General features: G+C 47.0%; 1 protein-coding gene across 4 annotated transcripts in view; it reads left to right on the top strand.

Moving 5' to 3' along the window:
• Window positions 1-13,661, top strand: part of Cnga3 (cyclic nucleotide gated channel subunit alpha 3) — a 27,381-nt gene extending 13,720 nt beyond the window's left edge. For 3 of the 4 annotated variants that reach the window (XM_027386689.1, XM_027386688.1, XM_027386690.1), the window contains 4 exons: window positions 1,170-1,349; window positions 9,153-9,260; window positions 9,476-9,582; window positions 12,262-13,661. In XM_027386689.1, the coding sequence (XP_027242490.1) occupies window positions 1,170-1,349; window positions 9,153-9,260; window positions 9,476-9,582; window positions 12,262-13,661 (1,795 nt within the window). Of the gene's footprint in view, window positions 1-1,169; window positions 1,350-3,936; window positions 3,946-9,152; window positions 9,261-9,475; window positions 9,583-12,261 lie in introns of all 4 variants that reach the window. The other variant, XM_027386687.1, reaches the window with a different exon arrangement.
• The last annotated feature ends 244 nt before the right edge of the window (window positions 13,662-13,905 follow it).

Here is a 13,905-nt window from a genome sequence, read left to right as displayed (position 1 = left end):
AATAAAACTACAGAAGCAAAGAAATGGTATTGAGTCTATCTTCTCTTTCTCTGGTGAAAACACAGGGGCAGGCTTCCTAAAGAATGTTCCAGCTATGATAGGCTCTGGAGACAAGGGCTGCAGTCTCAGGGACTGAGGCCATAGCAAGCTCCTAGCAGGGTCTGATATTAGGATAGGGGTCAGATACATTACGAAGGTACTTCTGCCCCAGCATGAACCGCATACTGGAGCTTATGAGAAAAATAATGAATAGAATACACTTGTGGGGGGGGGGCTCTATATGGAGGCTTGTTCATTGTCTGAGAGAATACCTGTCAAGAAGCCACTTAAGGGAAGAGGGTTTGTTGTGACTTACCATTCCATCCAGTGAGGGTGGCATAGGGGCAGGGGGCAGCTGGAACACTGCATGTACAGTGGGGAAGCAGAAAAGGGAAATAGGGCTGGTCATTAAACATCAAAGCCTGTCCCCGCAGTGACCCACTTTCTCCAGCAAAGCTAGTGGTCACACAATCTTTCTAAAGAGTGTCACCAGCTGGAGACCAAGTGTTCAAACACATGAACCCATGGGGCACATTTCACATGTAGACCACAAGGATTGCATACTTTCACTAGCAATATTTTTCAAAGGTTTTGTTTTTTTAAATTTTATGTGTATGAGTGTTTTGCCTGGTAAGTATGTATTGCACCATGTGAGTGTCTTGTGCCCATTGAGTTTAGATGAGGGCATCAGATCCCCTAGAACTGGAGTTACAGATGTTGCAAGCTGTTTGGAACCAAACCCAGGTCCTCTTCAAGAGCAGCAAGTGCTCTTAACTGATGATCTATCCAGTTGTCATTTAATAACCCTAACAAGGGATCTGCTTTGGGCAAAAGAAATAACGAGTAGAAATGCTTGCTGGTACCCCATTGGATGGAGCGTGTCTGTGGGAGATTTGAAAGGACAAAGCCATAATAAAGAAATAGCATCATTTATCAATGAGACTCTCCCCAAGACTGGAGAGGGAAGGGAAGAAGGGGAGAAAAGGACATAGTAGAGATAGAAGCCGGAGCCACAGGCCCCAGCCTCACCTTCACTGGTCACCTCTGCTTCTTCTGGGCCCCTCGAGGCCAGAGTAGGGTCTTTTCTTGTCCTTTATGCTCTAGTCACTGTCTATCCTTTCCCCTCCCAGGGTGTCACGCCTCATCATCTCACTTCGTGCCTGGGCTACCAGGCACTTACACCACGAGGACCAGAGACCTGATTCTTTCTTGGATCGTTTCCATGGAGCTGAGCTGAATGAGGTGTCCATCCGGGAAAGCAATGCCCAGCCCAACGAAGGCGGACAGGAACCACCAGACAGAGGGAAAGGGTAAGAAACAGAAAAAGGGAAGAGGGCCACCTGTACACCATTTGCACACCATCTACACACCAGCTGAGACAGCTGAGAATCACATGGGTCCAGCTTACATGCCCGGAGGAGACCCCTGTGAGCATCTGTCCTTCAGGGAGTACTACACACTCTAGCTGGCCATCTTAACTCATTGAGTTCCAGGTCAGTGAGAGACCCTGCCTTACAAAGCCACACACACACACACACACACACACACACACACACACACACACACACATACAAGTGTTCAGGGACTTTTCTTTGCAAGTGATACTGCCGATAAGCCCAGATTCAGTTTTCTGTACTGAAGAAAGTCATCTTCAGTGTTCCATTGCTGTGAAGAGACACCATAACCAACTCTTATAAAAGAAAGCATTTAATTGGGGGCTTGGTTGCAGTTTCAGAGGGTTAGTCCATGATCATCATGGCAGGAGCATGATGGTGGGGGAACACGGAGGCAGGCAGGTGTGGTGCTAGAGAACTAGTTGAGAGCCGATCCTGATCCATAGTCAGAAAGAGAGACTCTGGGCCTGGCATGGGCTTCTGAAACCTCAAAGCCCACCCCCAGTGACACACTTCCTTCAAAAGGGCCACACCTCCTAATCCTTTTAATCCTATAAAGAGTTCCACTTCCTGGTAACTAAGCATTCTTATTCAAACCATCACAAAAGGTGTCAAGGTCCCTGGCTGAGCTTCAAGGGCCCACTGGAGAGGCTTGTTCATGTGTTGAGGTTCCACACAGGCTATAGCTACAAACCCTTCTGGGTTTGTAGGGGTACTGGTACTGAGCAGAACAGATCCAGCCTTTGGAGACCCTAATGGAGTGTAGAAACACAGAGACACGGGAGAAATGGCAAATGGGTCAGGAAGAGGAGACCTGAGGGATGGGGATGCGTCCTTTGGGAAGCGCAGGGTCTCATACTCTGGCCTCAAACCCTATATTGTTGAGGACAACCTTGAGTTTCTGATCCTCCTGTCTCCACCTGCACAGTGTTGGGGTTTCCAGTGTGCATGTCCACACTGGCTTTTGCAGTGCTGAAGATCAAACCCAGGGCTTCATGTATGCTCGGGAAGCAGTCTATATCGCAGCCCAGAAAAGAGTTACTAGCATTTTGTTTGTCCCTGAGCAGGATGGTGAGCTAGGCATTGCAACAGGCCCAGAAAAGAACACAGTGGGACCACTGCCCTCTGCACTTGTTTGCTTTCCAGGTGAAGGAAATCTGGAACTTTCTACAACTAGCTGAACTGGCTCAATTTGTTTTAAGTAAACAAAGACTTCCTTAGGTAATCTGATTAAATTATCTTCCTACGACCTTAGACCAATGGAGCTGAATGCTGTACTGAATACATAATCCCAGTGTGACCAAATAAGTGGAGGATTGGGTGAGAACCACTTAGGGATAGACCAGAGATGCCTGGCCACTCACCAGAAGGCTCAGGGTGACAGATGGATGTGACAATGCAAGATGGGGGCTCCATGGGGAAGGAGGGTTTCCAAATTTTGGAGGCCAAGTCCCAACTGCAAAGCAAAATATCCACTGAGATACTTCCTCCACGTGGATCTAGTGTTGTGGAAGTAAGGCCACTGTACCCCAGGAGATGGATGCCCTCTCCACCACTCCCAGGAATTTCAAGTCAGTGAGGAATTTTCAGACGAGTACAACAACCCAGAAACAAGCAACTGAGGCCATGTCTTAAACATGGAGAGCAAAGATAACCAGATTAGCATAGAAGAAGTACATTTAGTCTGGCTGAGGCATCACCAGCCTCTGGCTTCCCCAGTGATCTCCTTTGAGCAATCTACAGTGACTGGCTCATAGGCAAGATACCCTCTTGGCTCTGTGAGGCCACCTGGCTTTTTTACCTCTTGTGTCAAAAGCTTGTCCTGGCAGCAATGAGGATAGCACCTGTGGGATGCTGGGATCAGGAATATCTAATATGTGTCAAATCATCCCCTACTTGATACCACATTCCCGGGTAGATCACAGATGGGGGCCGTAGGCCTGAAGCTATGAGATTGCTAAAATGGTTGGGAGCAGAGGGGACATAAACCTAAGCCTGGAGATTTGTTTGCCATTGGTCAATCTTCTGGCCTGCTGATTGGAAGAGAGAAGTTACTGTCACTAAATTCTAAAGAAACAGTACCCTGGAGAGCCATATCTGGTCTGTGCAGATGAGAATAGCACAGATGAGAATACCCTGCTCCTTGAGGAGTGTGCGCCCTCCCCCTACAATGTAGAAGGTTCCAGAGTCCCTTCACCTGCAAAGTATGTAAGTCCAAAGGTAGAGGTGCCACTGAGTCCTGTAGTGATAAAAGCTCACTACCCTATTGGGGGAGGAATAGAAGGGAATCGAGTAGAATTTGAAGCTCAGAAACTGAATGGGATTCAAACCATTAATCTTTTTTTATCCAGAAACCTGGACTTAACAAAGTGCTTTTCCTCTCTTCCCCCAAGCTTTTCCCCACACCTAAGGACACACACACACACACACACACACACACACACACACACACACACACACACACACACACACACTGTTCCTGATAATAACAATAACCTGTGAGCAGAAAGCTGTGAACAGAAAGGCTGGGGAGAAATGGGTGGAGCTGCTGGCATAGTCACCTCAGGCAAAATGGACCTGAGTCATTGAAAGCATCCCCGTTGGCCTGGCCCAGGGCCGGAAATGATCCTAACACTTGCAACAACTCACAGGAAGAGTAAGCACCCAAGCCCCAGCCAAGCATACTGGCTTTCACTTTGCTCAATCCCAGGAGTCACCCCATCACCCCTACCACCCTCACTACCCCACTCCTGCATAGAACCCCACTTTGCCTCTCTCTTCTACTCATGCTTATCACCTTCTCTGAACACTGGAAAACCATTCTAGAATCATTCCTTTTGTTGCAAATCCATCCCCAAGGGCAGAGGGGTGAAGGAGACAAGTCTGTGTGACTTCTCTGAGGAATTCTTACTACTTTTTGTTCTTTGTTGTTCTCAGGGGGTTTCAGGAGATAAACCCTCTCAGCTTTAATACCCTCTACCACTGCATATTCAAGGGTGCGGACTTGGCATTCCCTTGAAGAGCGGTGGGTGGTCTCCTTGACTCTACACATGAGTTTTCCATGCTACAATCTCAAGGTCCTAGGAAGCAGGGAAATGTTCTTGTTTTATGGATGGCCTAAACTAATCTCGAGGGAACCATCAGAGCAACCTAAGGAGAAAATTTCCTGCCTTGAAATGATGACCAGCCTCTTGAAAGGGTGACCTGCCATGACTAGGTTCTGTCACAGATCCTGAGCTGGCAGATGAATTCATTCAGTGTGTAAGTATAGCAATGCTACACAACAGCCCTGGGGCTGTGTGAATCAGAGTGAGATTGCCCGTGAGCAGCAGCAGGCATGCATGGGCACACAGATCTGTGGCTTCTGCCCCTTAGGAATGTCCTCCCTGAAGATGACAGGGAGCCATCAACATCAGTAAGAAATACTAATTCCTTGAGTTGCAGTTGACAAAGGACCAGAGCTTGGTACTTATTTTCTTCCCATGCCATTCTTTGAGTAGAACTTTAATTCCTTCAGACCACAGATGGCAATTCTCTCTGGGCTTCTTTCTTGATGTCTTCTTCCCATTTCTAGAATCTTTATTTGGTCCCTAAATGTGGTATAACTTCTCCCTCTGGGATCAAATTGCTCTCAGCTCAAACCATCAGTATTTTGTAAGTCTATATAGGATTTAGGGGCAGTGATGGGTAGGTCTAGGGGTTCAGCTGGCTGATGCTGGGCTAGGTTCTCAGTGGTTGGGTAGCAGGGGTTTTAAAAAGCCCAAACTTATATAATACAGAGCTTCAAAGCCTGGTCAAAGCAAGCTGAGGCGCTGTGCAAGTGAGCCCAATAAGTTTGTGGGCAGTGCCCTCTGCTGGTGACACTCATTAAGATGCCAGTGGTCAAAAACACTCCAGTAGATATATAAGGGGTCAGAGGACTGGTGACTTGTTTCCTGTGCTTCTTGATGAACAAATTGAAGAACTCTTTGTTTTTATCCACTCTCAAAAGATAAAATTATTCTTAATATCTCAATTCTGTTTCATCCACGATTCTGCAATCAGGTGGCTCCCAAACCAAGCTGGGCAGCATTTAAGACAAGGGATGAGGTACAATCGCAACTCAGTTGGCTGGAGCTTGGCACTTTGTCCTTTTCGAGTCAGGTGGCCACATGTAATTTGCTAAATGAAGCTTCCTGTGACTGCTTCTATGAAAGCAGGTTATAGAACTCCTTTATGAAGGCATACTCGGGCTTAAGTTGAATTAAAAACTTTTTAAAGGTGTATTTATTGCCAAAAACTTTGAAGGGTTAGGCTGGTCATAATAGCTCACACTGAGGATGGAAATGGTGCCAGAAACAAAGAAATGCCATAGCTGCTCCTCCTCCTCCTCCTCCTCCTCCTCCTCCTCTTCCTCCTCCTGTTCCTGTTCCTCCTCCTCGTGCTCCTCCTCCTCCTCCTTCATCAGCCTAGGCATGGTACCACCCACAGTGAACTGGCTCCTCCACATCAATCATCATTTAAGACAATTCCCCACAGATGTAGCCAGAGGCCAACCTGATCTGGACAATCTCTCAATCCTGCCTTTCTTATACACCAGGCCCGTCAGCTAAGGGACAGTGCTGCCCACAGTGGGCTGTGGGCACATCAGTCATCAGTCAAGACAGCTTCTCACAAATGTGACTGTAGATCCTAATCCCCCAGTTCAGACTCCTTCAAATGCCTCTGGGCTACAAAGTTAACAGGTAAACCTAACTCAGACAACAGGTTCCAAGGGTCTGAGTGGTAGACACTATTGTTTTTCTTTTTCTCTTCCTCCTCCTTTTCCTTGCACATGCACATGCATGTCTGGATCTGTGTGGGTGCACACATTTGTGCATGTGGAAACCTGAAATTGAGTCAGCTGCCTTCCTCCATCACTCTTTGCTGTGTTTTCTGAAGTAGGTCCTCTCACCAGAGCTCACCAGTTCTAAACAGGCTTGCCCCAGGCACTCCATGTCTCTACCTCCCGAGTGCTGGCTTTACAGGCAGTCACCATGTCTGCCCAGCTATTACATGGGTTCTAAGTATCCAAACTCTGGTCTTTATGCTTATGCAGCAAGCACTTTGCCTACCCAGCCAGCCCTGCCAAAGTATAGTAAGGCTAGGAAGAGCCGTGCTTTACAGCAAGCAAGAACATGGGACCTGCAGATGTCCAGGTGCAGCGAACTGAGTCCAGCCAACACTAAAAACAATCAGTAACAGGAAAGGGGGCTCCTCTAAAACCTCCAGAAAAGATGACAGCTGTCTGATTTTTCTCCGGTGAGACCCATTGACATCTATAGATCTGCAAGACAACAGGTTCATCTTTAAAATCACATGCTCTGCTAGCAGTGCATACAAAATGAATTCAACTATTGTTTAAAACCCCTTAATGGTCTACTTATCCTGACTTGGTTTGTTCTAGTTCCTCAGACAGTGTCCTAATGAGCTTCAGCTGTCAGCTTGACACAGTCCAGAGTCATTTGAGGGAGTCTGAAATGGGGGGATTGCCTAGACCAACTAACCCTGTTGCCACACCTGTGAGGGATTGTCTTGATTGATGACTGATGCGTGAGGATCCAGCCCACTGTGGGCAGCACTATCCCTATGCTAGCAGACCTGGGCATGTGAGAAAGCTAGCTGAGCAAGTCAGAGAGAAAGCAGTCTTCCTTCGGTTCCTGCCTCAGGTTCTATAGTGATATATTGTTTATGATCTACTAAAGCATTCCTGGAGATCAGAATGCAAAGCTAGCCACAACCATAGAGGCCAGGCAGTGGTGGAACACACCTTTAATCCCAAGACTCAGGAGACAGAGGCAGATGGATCTCTGTGAGTTCAAGGCCATCCCAGGCTATATGAGAGAGAATCTGTCTAAAACAGAAACAGAGCTCACACCTTTGATCCCTGGAGGTTATATAAGGAACTCAGTGCAGTCTCAGTAGCAGTCTGAGATTTGGTGAGGAGCAGTGTAGTCTGGAGATGCAATCTGGGGTTCGGTGGATTGCCCCTTCTGTCTGAGCATTGGTAGAGGTAAAAACTTTCTAGTGCCTGGCCTCTTTGCTTCTCTGATCTTCAGTTTGAACCCCAGTATCTGTCTCTGGGGTTTTTATTATTCGTGCTATAAGGTTCCTTCCCTGACCTGAAAGTGTAAGATGAAACAAACCCTTTCTTTCCCCCATATTGCTTTAGGTCATGGCATTTATCACAGCAACAGAAGCAAACTAGAACAAATGGGATGTGCTGTGTAGTAAAGACTGATCTTAAGCTTAATCCTCCTGCCTCAGCCTCCTAAGTGCTGAGATTCAAGGCAGGTACCCCCATACATGACCATCATAGTTAGTTTTTTTTTAACAGCACCTACTCAGTCAGTTGGCATGACATATGATTTTTAAAACCCTGTATGACATTTCTTCCTTGTATGTGAATTTCAGTATATAACCCATTCATCAAAATGTCTCTGGCCTCAGGCTGTATGTAACTTTCCAGGGACTAGTGGGAGTGGAGGATAAATGTAAAACATTAGCCTGAGCCTCCAGTTTCTCAACACTTTAATGGAGAGCTTTACCTCAGACCTCTAGAATAGTAGATAGTCAGAATGAGATGAGTAACTCTATCTTCCCCAATGCAGTGAGAAATAGAGAGGACCCCAGGTCACTCTTCAGGGCTTCCAAGTTCAGTCTTGTGGTACTGCCTCAGAGACACTGGGTGCTGATGGGAGTTGTCCTTCTGTATATGGGTACCTCTTATTGGTTAACGAATAAAGCACTGTTTGGCTAGTGGCCAGGCAGGAAGGATAGGCGGGGCTAGACAAAGAGAATTCTGGAAAGTATAGGCAGAAAGGAGTCATCATGTAGAGCCTGGGAAGAGAGGAGGCCCAAAGCGTTCTCCGGTACGATAAGACCATTTGGAAATACATAGATTAATAGAAATGGACTAATAATTAAGATAGAGCTAGCCAATAAGAAGCCCAAGTCACTGGCCAGCAGTTTTATAATTAATATAAGTCTTATGTGTTTATTTGAGGTTCTCAAGGGCGGCAGGACCCTGCTGGGACAAAGAGGCTCATGTTACAGGGTGCTGTCCACACACACTTCCAGCCTCAGTTATGCAGAAGACTATAATGAGACGAAGATATCTTTATTCAGATAAACACCAGCCAAACGCAAGCCAGAGCGTGCCCAGAGGAAGCAAGCTAGGGAGGCCAGAGAGAAGGGGCCCTCCACGCGTCTCCGTGTCTGTGGCTCCTTAAGAATTGCTCCCCCCTCATCCTCGACCTCCCCTGACCACGCCCTCATGGGCGTGGCCAGGCAATCTGTAGGGGCTCCTAGGAGGCGGGGCAACAGTGTCTCCCTACAGAAAACAATTGTCATGTTCTCTCACAAGTACTCAGCCACATTGCCATACTGCCTTTTCATTCTGGGGTGAATCTTGAAGGACAAGAATGATGCCACAGGGCATCTGGAAGCATCACCATAAAGATTTTACAGTCAGTCGTGGAGGTTGGGCCCAGAGGGAGGGACCTCCAAGTCCAGCCTAACTCCCAGCCTGTCTCCCCCACAGAGGCGTCCCATGTGACCCCTTTGGAACTGAGAAGATCCTGTTGTAACTTCCGCTTCTTCAGCCTCAACCTAAAATCACTCTCAGGACACTGAGTTAATTAAGACCTTTAGTTTCGGCAGAGCCTTTCCACACATAGTGCTGTATGTCTGTTTTCCCAGAAGGAAGAAAGATGCCATTGTGGTGGACCCTTCTAGCAACATCTACTACCGCTGGCTGACCGTCATTGCCCTGCCTGTCTTCTATAACTGGTGTCTACTTGTGTGCAGGTAGGAGCAGGGACATCATTTTTGGAGGCTAGGGCGGAAACTGCTACATTACCTGTGTAACACTGCAGGAAGAACTGCAATTGGATACAATAAATCTCCTCACAGCACAGGGAGGGAAGGGTCTATGCTCGACACTCAGCCATTCAGCACAGGGAGGGAAGGGTCTATGCTCGACACTCAGCCATCTTGTCACATTTCCCACTTGGCTTCTTCAGGGCCTGTTTTGATGAACTCCAGTCAGAGCACCTGAAGCTGTGGCTAGTCCTGGACTACTCTGCAGATGTCCTTTATGTTGTGGACATGCTGGTTCGAGCCCGGACTGGTGAGTGTGCCCCAAGCCCAAGGACTTAACTAGGCCTGTTCACAGACCTTCAGTAGGGGGACCATAGGGTACTCAGGAAGATCCACAGTAGTGGACTGGATGGATGTTGCCTATACTTGACCAAGATGTGCCTGGAAGATCTGAGCCCCACCAAACACAGAGTGGGTGCTGGTGTCTTCATACTCAGTATGCTAAATCCTTCAACAAGACCTGAGCATGGGTTAAGATACCTGGGCTCTGGGATCTGCTGTCCCAATGTGCTTTTAGCAAATCAAGCTGGCTCTCTGGACCTCATTTTTTGCCACCTATGACATAGGGCTAAACTGCCATCACAAAAGACCCTTTTAGTACTGACTGTGTGAGGTGGCACTCAGTCCAGTCTGGGAATTCCTCTCCTCAGAAGTGTGGGAGACCCTTAAGGGCATAATGAAACAAAAGTTTAGATTAACAGAAAAATTTCCCCACATCTGAAAAACTGAGATCTAAGACTTAATACAAGAGCATCACTAGAATCATTTACACACTTTACAATAATTTGTTGCTGTGAGGACATTTTTAACAGTAGTTGTTAAATAAATTAATAGCTTTAAAAATGTAGAAGATCCAGGAACCACTACTCTGTCACTCTCAGGGGAGTTTTACAATTTATTTCTATTAATATTTTTGCAGATTTCATTTTATTTTTAATCAAGTGAAGTGTGTATCTGTGAGTGGATTTATGCACATAAGTGTAGTGCCTATGGAGGCCAGAAGAGGGCATCATTCCCCCATGGAACTGGAGTGACAGGCATTTGTGAGCTACTGGACACAGATGCTGGGCACTGAATTCAGATCCTCTGAAAGAGCACCAAGTACTCATAACTGCTGAGTCATCTCCCCAGCCCCTCAAAGAAGTGTTAACATGTGAAGAAACGAAATTCAAAACAGGGCCTAGGAAGATGATGAGTTCTTCCAAACAGCCTCTGGTTGGGCTTGAGACCCACCTACGTGTGAGAACTGGGTCTGCCTACCTTTCATGGATCTTTTTCTAATGAGCACAGATACTTCACCTTGTAGAGGCCCTTCTTGTTGCATCTAAGATTTGGGAACTAACACCCATACTCCCGTGCCCAAGGAAACACAGCAAATTGCAGCAACAAACCACAATGTACAAATCCTCTTAGCTCACCTTGCTTCCTCATTAGAACCAGTACATGAAACAAATAAAAAGGTTGTCTTCACCTTGCTGATTCAGAAATCAAGGCCCTCCATCCATATTCACACCATAGTCAGGCCAGACTGTCAACTGCTTCCGTCCACATTGGGACCCAGAATTTCAACTTAGAAGCCCTCCAACACATGGCTTGAGGTTGGCATGGATGAGCTCTGCTGCAGTGGCATTACCATATATAGGCACAGTGGTCTGTGAGTGGCCACTGAGACCCTGCCCTTTGTCTCACACAGCTTCAGTGGAACAACATGCCCTCACTCAGAAATCAACTCCACCCCTTGCTGTACTTGGATAGTGTCCTTAGCAATGCCAGACTCAGCAGGAAGTGGGGGACAGACAGGCCAAGAAACCATGTGGCCATGATCATAGTCCAAAAGGAAAAGGTCTTCAGACTTGGGGGAATCATAAAAGGGCAAGAAGTCCAAAAGCCAGGATGCTACACAAGGCTCTCCATAAACACATGCACAAGCACCCAAGATTACAGATCCTGCACCTGGAGACCCAACGGACCGGATAGAAAATACTTGAAAAAATTTTCTGTGATGAACATTTAGAGATTTTAGTCTTCCTTGTCATTATCCCTACACAGCCCAAAATGGCTTTGTGGCATTTGTGCTGTATGTATTGGGTACTATAAGAAACCTAGAGAGGATTTTAAAATAATCAAGAGGATATGCGTGGGTAATACGCAAATGTGACATCGTTCTATGAAAGGCACCTAAGCATCTAAGGATTTTGGTTTCCTTGGGAGGAAAGAGGTTAAGGGGGTCCTGGAACCAGTCCCCTATGGATCCAGAAGGGCAATTATTTAACAAGAATAACCTGAGAAAAAGGGGAACTGGAACTTATATGGATCAGCAACAGCAGCATCTTGAACTTATAAAAGATCCTCATGGCTTAAGCTCTGGGGGACAAGCCCTGAAATATTTCACTGGACATCATAGCTGGTGAGATCAGTTTGGTAGGCTTTTATCAGAGTTTTTAAAGTTCAATGATCAATATTTTCAAGCATACACAGAAGGCAGAGAGAATAACATTAGGGATAGCTAATCGCTCCCGTTCCCTCGCCCAATCTCAGTTAGGCACGCTCTCTAATATCTGTTTATCTTTTAAAACTCAACCTTCATTCTTTGCTGTCATCTCATATCCAGTCTATTTTCAAAGTTACTCAATCGATTTATAATTTTTAAACCTGAATAGAGAACTGGGAATACAACTTAGCCATAGAGCCCTAGCTTATACAAGGCCGTGGGCTCAATTCCCAGCAGGAGGAAAAAATTAAACAGAAGAGATTAGAACATTACAGAAAACATAGCAGAGTGGGTTTCAGCGTTAGGATGTTATGTCTGATAATTGTTTCTACCACATACACATCACTGACTGTTGTGTAACTGTGATGGGAAATATCTTTCTGTAGCCAGTTTAAGCCACTTCGATGCCCAAATGACCTCCCCCTTCTCCCTCCTTAGGTTTTCTTGAGCAAGGCTTAATGGTCAGGGATGCCAAGAGGCTGTGGAAACATTACACAAAGACCTTGCACTTTAATCTGGACATCCTGTCTGTCATCCCCACAGACCTGGCTTATTTAAAGTTGGGCATAAACTACCCAGAACTGAGGTTCAACCGTCTACTGAAGTTCTCTCGACTCTTTGAATTCTTTGACCGCACAGAGACAAGGACCAACTACCCCAATGTGTTCAGGATAGGGAACTTGGTTCTGTACATCCTCATCATCATCCACTGGAATGCCTGTATCTACTTTGCCATTTCCAAGTTCATTGGTTTTGGGACAGACTCCTGGGTCTATCCAAACATCTCCAAGCCAGAGTATGGGCGTCTCTCCAGGAAGTACATTTACAGTCTCTACTGGTCCACCTTGACCCTGACTACCATTGGTGAGACCCCACCCCCTGTGAAAGATGAGGAGTATCTCTTTGTGGTCATAGACTTCCTGGTGGGTGTTCTGATCTTTGCCACTATAGTAGGCAATGTGGGCTCTATGATTTCCAACATGAATGCTTCAAGAGCAGAGTTCCAGGCTAAGATTGACTCCATCAAGCAGTACATGCAGTTCCGGAAGGTAACCAAGGACCTGGAGACTCGGGTTATCCGGTGGTTTGACTATCTGTGGGCTAACAGGAAGACGGTGGATGAAAAGGAGGTGCTCAAGAGTCTCCCAGACAAGCTGAAGGCTGAGATTGCCATCAACGTGCACCTGGACACCCTGAAGAAGGTCCGAATCTTCCAGGACTGTGAGGCAGGGCTGTTGGTGGAGCTGGTGCTGAAGCTTCGTCCCGCTGTCTTCAGCCCTGGGGATTACATATGCAGAAAGGGGGACATTGGACGGGAGATGTACATCATTAAGGAGGGCAAGCTGGCTGTGGTGGCTGATGATGGGGTCACCCAGTTTGTGGTCCTCAGCGACGGCAGTTACTTTGGGGAGATCAGCATCTTAAACATCAAGGGGAGCAAGTCAGGGAACCGCAGGACAGCCAACATCAGGAGCATTGGCTACTCAGATCTGTTCTGCCTTTCCAAGGACGATCTGATGGAGGCCCTCACTGAATACCCAGATGCTAAGAAGGCCCTGGAGGAAAAGGGTCGTCAGATTCTGATGAAGGACAACCTAATTGATGAGGACCTGGTCAAGGCCAGGGAAGGTACCAGAGACATTGAGGAAAAAGTGGACTACCTGGAGTCGTCCTTGGACACGCTGCAGACAAGGTTTGCACGACTCCTGGCTGAGTACAGTGCTTCGCAGATGAAGCTGAAACAGCGCCTCAGCCAGTTGGAGAGCCAGATGAATGTGAGGGGTTGTGGCTTCTCACCTGATGGGCAGACTTGTGGGGATGCTGCAAAGACAGAGTGAGAAATGCAGGTGGTTATCTGCCTCCTGCCTCCCAGGGCCAGCCGTCAGTGAGACACTAACTGCAGCCAAATGGTACAGGGCTTGGCTGGGGATTTACCTCAGTGCTATTCATCTGTTGCAAGTGGTGTGACTGCAAGAGAGAGCCTTGGTTTCCCCATCTAGGAAATGGGACTCATGGGTGTCAGCTCCATGAGGTTCCCGATTATCGTGAGGTCTATATGATACATGGCAAGGGGTTGGGCTT

The sequence above is a fragment of the Cricetulus griseus genome, assembly GCF_003668045.3.
Source record: "Cricetulus griseus strain 17A/GY chromosome 1 unlocalized genomic scaffold, alternate assembly CriGri-PICRH-1.0 chr1_1, whole genome shotgun sequence".
Taxonomy (NCBI): Eukaryota; Metazoa; Chordata; class Mammalia; order Rodentia; family Cricetidae; genus Cricetulus; species Cricetulus griseus.
Note: the sequence above shows the minus strand (reverse complement) of the source record. Positions and strands in the feature narration are given on the sequence as shown.